Source organism: Lupinus angustifolius, chromosome LG03 (genome assembly GCF_001865875.1).
Source record: "Lupinus angustifolius cultivar Tanjil chromosome LG03, LupAngTanjil_v1.0, whole genome shotgun sequence".
In the NCBI taxonomy this organism is placed as follows: Eukaryota; Viridiplantae; Streptophyta; class Magnoliopsida; order Fabales; family Fabaceae; genus Lupinus; species Lupinus angustifolius.
The window spans coordinates 26,118,320-26,123,373 of record NC_032011.1 but is presented as its reverse complement, the minus strand read 5'-3'; the positions used below and the strand labels follow the sequence as shown (position 1 = coordinate 26,123,373).

The window sequence follows — 5,054 nt, the reverse complement described above, 5'->3', positions numbered from 1 at the left end:
ATTCTTAATAGTTAATAATATAATTATAATTCCTTAATTACGGTTTTAATAAAAACAAACATTGGAAATATTAACTAATGGCCTTTCAAAATAGATTAAAAAATCCAAAAAATTTCTATTTTCATTAAGGGGTAATATAGTAATTCCACAATAGCACTACACATATTTAGCAAAATTATCTTCCATAGTAAATAGAAGAATGTGGTAACAGTAACACCAAACGCACCTCTTTATCTCTCTCTCTTTCTCTAATCTTTTTTCTCTCCCTCCTTTTTCTTTCTCTTCCTTTTCTTTCTCTTCCTTTTACCCTTCTGAAACAAACACAAACACATTCTGTTCCTCTGTTTCTGTCACAGTGTTACAAAAATACAAAAAAACAATACTATGGAAGAAACCGGTTACATTATCCGGTCACCTGGAAACTTAAACCCAACAGCTGAAGAGTTCATACCCACTAACCCTATTCATTTTCCACCGGCTACCGTTTTCACCGTTCCTATTCCCGTTGGTGTTTTCTACGCTACTCCTCACTTATCATACTCCACACTACAACAACCACTACCACCACCACCGAACCTTGCCACGTCATCAACTCGTTCATTACTCATAAGTTCACTCGCTTCAAACGTTTTCATCACTGAGTCACTGTTAAGAAGAGAACTCGAAGTTTTCGGTGACGTCAGAGGGGTACAAATGGAAAACTTATTAATTAACGGAACCGTTACGGTTCATTTCTATGATTTGAGACATGCTGAAACGGCGTTGACGGAGATTCAGGGACAACATATGATGCAACAAGCGAGGCTTCGAAACTACTATTATTATGGTAACGGTTCGTTTAATGCGGCGCCGCCGGTTCCACCGGCGGCGCGTGGGGTTGTTGGTGGACGCGCGGTGTGGGCACAGTTTGTTGTTGCGGCGTGTGATGATGTTATTGATGGTCAGAACCAAGGGACTATTGTGGTTTTGAATTTGGATTGTGGGGTTTCGATGAAGAATGTTCGACAAGTTTTTGAGCCTTTTGGTATTCTTCAATTTATCACTTCTCTTTTATTTGAAAAATTAATTAAATATGAAAAGTCGATGATGATAAAACGTTAGTGTATAAAACTTATACATTGTATTATATTTGTAATACTCAGCCTTGACATGCGACCCCTCGAGCTCATAGTGAGTGTGTCACCTATTAAATTAAATACTCATATGTCATGGGTTTGAGTTGTGGAGGTTCTTCTTAGGGGAACAAAATATTGCACGATATTTAAGCTTAATAGTTGACATGTTCAGTAAATTCATAAATTCATGGGCTAAAGAGGTTTTTCTTATGTTAAGGCTGGTGTGTTACAGTATTCATATTTTTTCTTTTTAAAAAAAGTATGAAATTAATAATATAGGTTTTATAATGTTTAATGTGCCTCTTTGAGTTTTTGACTGATTCGGATTAATTAGATATTGAAAATTGTTATAAAGTTATTGCAATGTATTTTGTGGGGTTGATATTTGAGATGTCTCTATCTCACTCTTTTCACTATAAAGTTGTATTAGTTCCATAAATTTTAAGTATTAGCTATAGTAGTTCTTTTATTTTATGAAATTGGAATTTGGGTATTAACAATAGTTGATACTATAGATTAATGCAATTTAAGTACTAATATGATTTTGAGTTTAATGGGTACCTTCAAAAACACAAAATTGCATGAAACGATTTTAATTTTTATTGAAAAGTCAATGATATTTTCATAGATGATTACATTGTGAGTGCACAACTATTTTTGTTTAAAAATGATGCTATGTTCACTAACACTTGAATTTTTGGTTGAATTTATGATAGGTCCAATAAAGGAATTGAGAGAAACACCAAGTAAAAAGAACCAAAGATTTGTGGAGTTTTTTGACATAAGAGATGCAGCCAAAGCTTTGAAAGAAATGAATGGGAAAGAAATTTATGGAAAAGTTGTTGTTATTGAGTTTAGTAGAGTAGGAAGTTACAGCAGAAAGTACTTCCATTCAAATAAGCCTCTCAACTTTCATAACAATGTTCCTCCACATCCATCACCCTCGCACTTTTCTCCTCCTACCCCGCCGCAGTCGCATCGAAAATTCTCCACTCCTTTTGTTTCTAATGCAACTAATTCTAATCCTCACTCACATTTGCCTCAGCTGCAGTTACCTTTCAAGAAACCGTCAAGTGTTTACAAGAGAAGTTCGAAGAAGATAGCGAATTCGGCAGGGTCTATTGAAGAAGCAATTGGTTCAGCGAATTTGAGTGAGGAAATTGGTAATGTTGTTGAAAAACAGCAAGATCAATATTCAAATGGATCTTCAAGGAGGGATGAGACTATAATTGCAAACACAAAGCATCAACCGGAAGTAAATCGAGATAATAGGCATTGGAAGGGAAAGCAAGGAAAGAATCAAGATACTCGATTTCTGATTAAAGAAGATGCAATTGTAGAATCTGATACTAGAGATACTAGAACAACTGTGATGATCAAGAACATACCCAACAAGTACAGGTTTGTCTTTCAATTTTTATATAGTTAAAAAATCAATGATGCTTAATTTCTTATGGTTGAGATTAGCATAATAACAACATAAACTTTAAGATAAAACTTAGGTGTATTTGTGATGTTATATTTTCATTGATGAATCATTACATAGTATATTTTATTTAAAGATAGCACCACATGGTGCATAAAGAGAATCAAATAAAAATGTATGCTAAGCATCCGGTATTCATATAAAGTAATACAAATGAACGATGATCGGATAAATCTTTTATTGTTAATAAATTTTTATACGCGATATTACACTCATCATTAGCCTAATTTCTAGAGTAAGGATGATATCAATTTTTGTTAAGTCAAATATAAAGGGAGATCAATATAATATATTTTAGTATAGATCTTAAGTGCATGAAAAAAAAATGAAATGAAACATGTTGAATTTTATGTATGATGTTTTTTTTGAATTGTAAATTTTGTTGCAGTCAGAAGTTGCTACTAAACATGCTGGACAACCACTGCATACAGTGTAATGAACAGATTGGTGATGACAATGACCAACCTTATTCATCCTATGACTTTGTTTACCTTCCCATTGATTTCAAGTATTTTTCATTCTCTCATCATTATTCTTAAATATTATTTTAATTTGTTTATGTGTTGAATAATTAATAAATATACATAAATTGTTTTTGCAATAGCAACAAGTGCAATGTAGGATATGGATTTGTGAATATGACATCACCAGAGGCAACACTGAGGCTTTATAAGGCTTTCAATCATCAACATTGGGAGGTTTTTAATTCCAGAAAAATATGTCAAATTACCTATGCTAGAGTTCAGGTATTTATTATTTTCTACTCCTTCATAGTTTTCATATTTTTTTCCAATAATTCATTCACAATATATATATTATACTATATAGTTGTATAACTGATTTAGTGATTTATATTGTATAATAATTTTTCAAGGTTTTTTAATGTGTACTTTTTCAAGGTTGTTGCATAAGAATTCAGAAAACTAATAAAAGAAATTTGAAGGGAGTATTTTCAATAATAATAAGAAAATTAATAACATCTAGCTAAGCTTATTACTTATCTATAATTGTCAATATTATTATCACATTATTAACATTTTTTTGTCATTTTTTATGGAGTAAATGTTTAGGTAAAAAGTATCAAAATATTCTCTACCAAAAAAGTATCTTAATATGAATCCAGTATTGAGCTATATATATTTTTTGGGTGAAAATTTAGTGTTTTTTTTTCTCTTTTTTCAATTAATGAGACATTATAATTTGTATGCAAAAACATTATGTGGGATCATTGGATCAACATGTACTATATGGTAGTGGCAAATAAAAATGTAAGCGGGTTTATTACATCACATCATCCACCATTTTTATTTATTCATCATTGACTCTTCAGACAAAGTAATACACATGAATGGTAGATGATGTATTGCTTGTGTATAAATATTTACATTTGACGGTGCATAAATATTACACTCTTATTTTTTTTATAGTAATAAAAAATGGAAATTTATTTACACAAAATGTTTGTGTATGAAGGGTTTGGAAGCATTGAAAGAGCATTTCAAGAACTCAAAGTTCCCATGTGAGGTAGATCATTACATGCCAGTGTTGTTTTCTCCACCTAGAGATGGTAAGAATGAATTAACAGAACCTCTTCCATTAGTTGGAAACAACAATCACCACTTCCACCAAACCATTCCAATTCCTCAGATACTACAAGAGCACTGCAATGAAGATAGTGAGTGTTAAAAGGGTGTCACAAAAATGCTGATCATAATAGAAAACTCTGAGGGTGGTGGTATTATACCGAGTCACATCTTCTGTTCCAAACTTCGTACCACTCTATGTACCTGATGTTTTTCATTGGTCTGAAAAATAAAATATGTCCAATGAGAATGAAGGGATACATAGAGTGGTATAAAGTTTGTGACAGAAGACGTGTTCCCGTATTATGTGCATGAAACACTACTATCATAGTAGTAGTACTAGGTTTTAATTATATAAGGATGTTGAGCAAAGAGACACATTTATGTTCAATGCATCATATAATTCATATCATCTTAGAACATGTTGATGCTCAATGCTCACATCCCTTGCTAGTTTATCATATTTTCTTTCTTTTTTTATTTTAATTTGCATCTTTTTTTGGACTTTTTTTTTGTAGACTATCTCTTTTGCTCAGTGAAATTGAACTGGTAGTTTTTTTAGTTAAGTTTGTTGGTGTTGTTGGGTTTTTTGGCACTTCAGATGTAGTATTTGGTTCAGCTTCAATTTTAATTAAGGTTGTTTAATGGATATAAAACGAGTTAAGCTTATTATATGTTACAAAGATATAAAACAAAAAAATATAAATTTAAAATATGAAAATTTTAATAGAAGAAAATTTAGTAACTTTGTCATTTTAATTTGCAAGTAGTTTTGTTCAATGATAATAAGTATGCATACTTAATATGATAATTGAAAATTAATTAATTTTTTAGTGAATTAGTTTATTATTGATTCATTAAATTAACACT

The 5,054-nt window shown here is 31.2% G+C and overlaps 1 protein-coding gene across 1 annotated transcript; it reads left to right on the top strand.

Annotated features, from left to right (window-relative positions):
- Nucleotides 323-4,287, top strand: LOC109344156 (protein terminal ear1). Its single transcript, XM_019582796.1, has 5 exons — nt 323-1,024; nt 1,832-2,516; nt 2,990-3,109; nt 3,206-3,347; nt 4,075-4,287. The coding sequence occupies exons 1-5, from the start codon at nt 385-387 to the stop codon at nt 4,285-4,287; spliced, it is 1,800 nt and encodes a 599-aa protein (XP_019438341.1). The 5' UTR covers nt 323-384.

Coding starts and splice junctions, on each gene's coding strand:
- LOC109344156 (XM_019582796.1), top strand. CDS start 385: ATGGAAGAAACCGGTTACATTATCCGGTCACCTGGAAACTTAAACCCA. Junction 3,110..3,205: donor TACCTTCCCATTGATTTCAA/GTATTTTTCATT, acceptor TTTTTGCAATAG/CAACAAGTGCAATGTAGGAT. Junction 3,348..4,074: donor TTACCTATGCTAGAGTTCAG/GTATTTATTATT, acceptor TTGTGTATGAAG/GGTTTGGAAGCATTGAAAGA.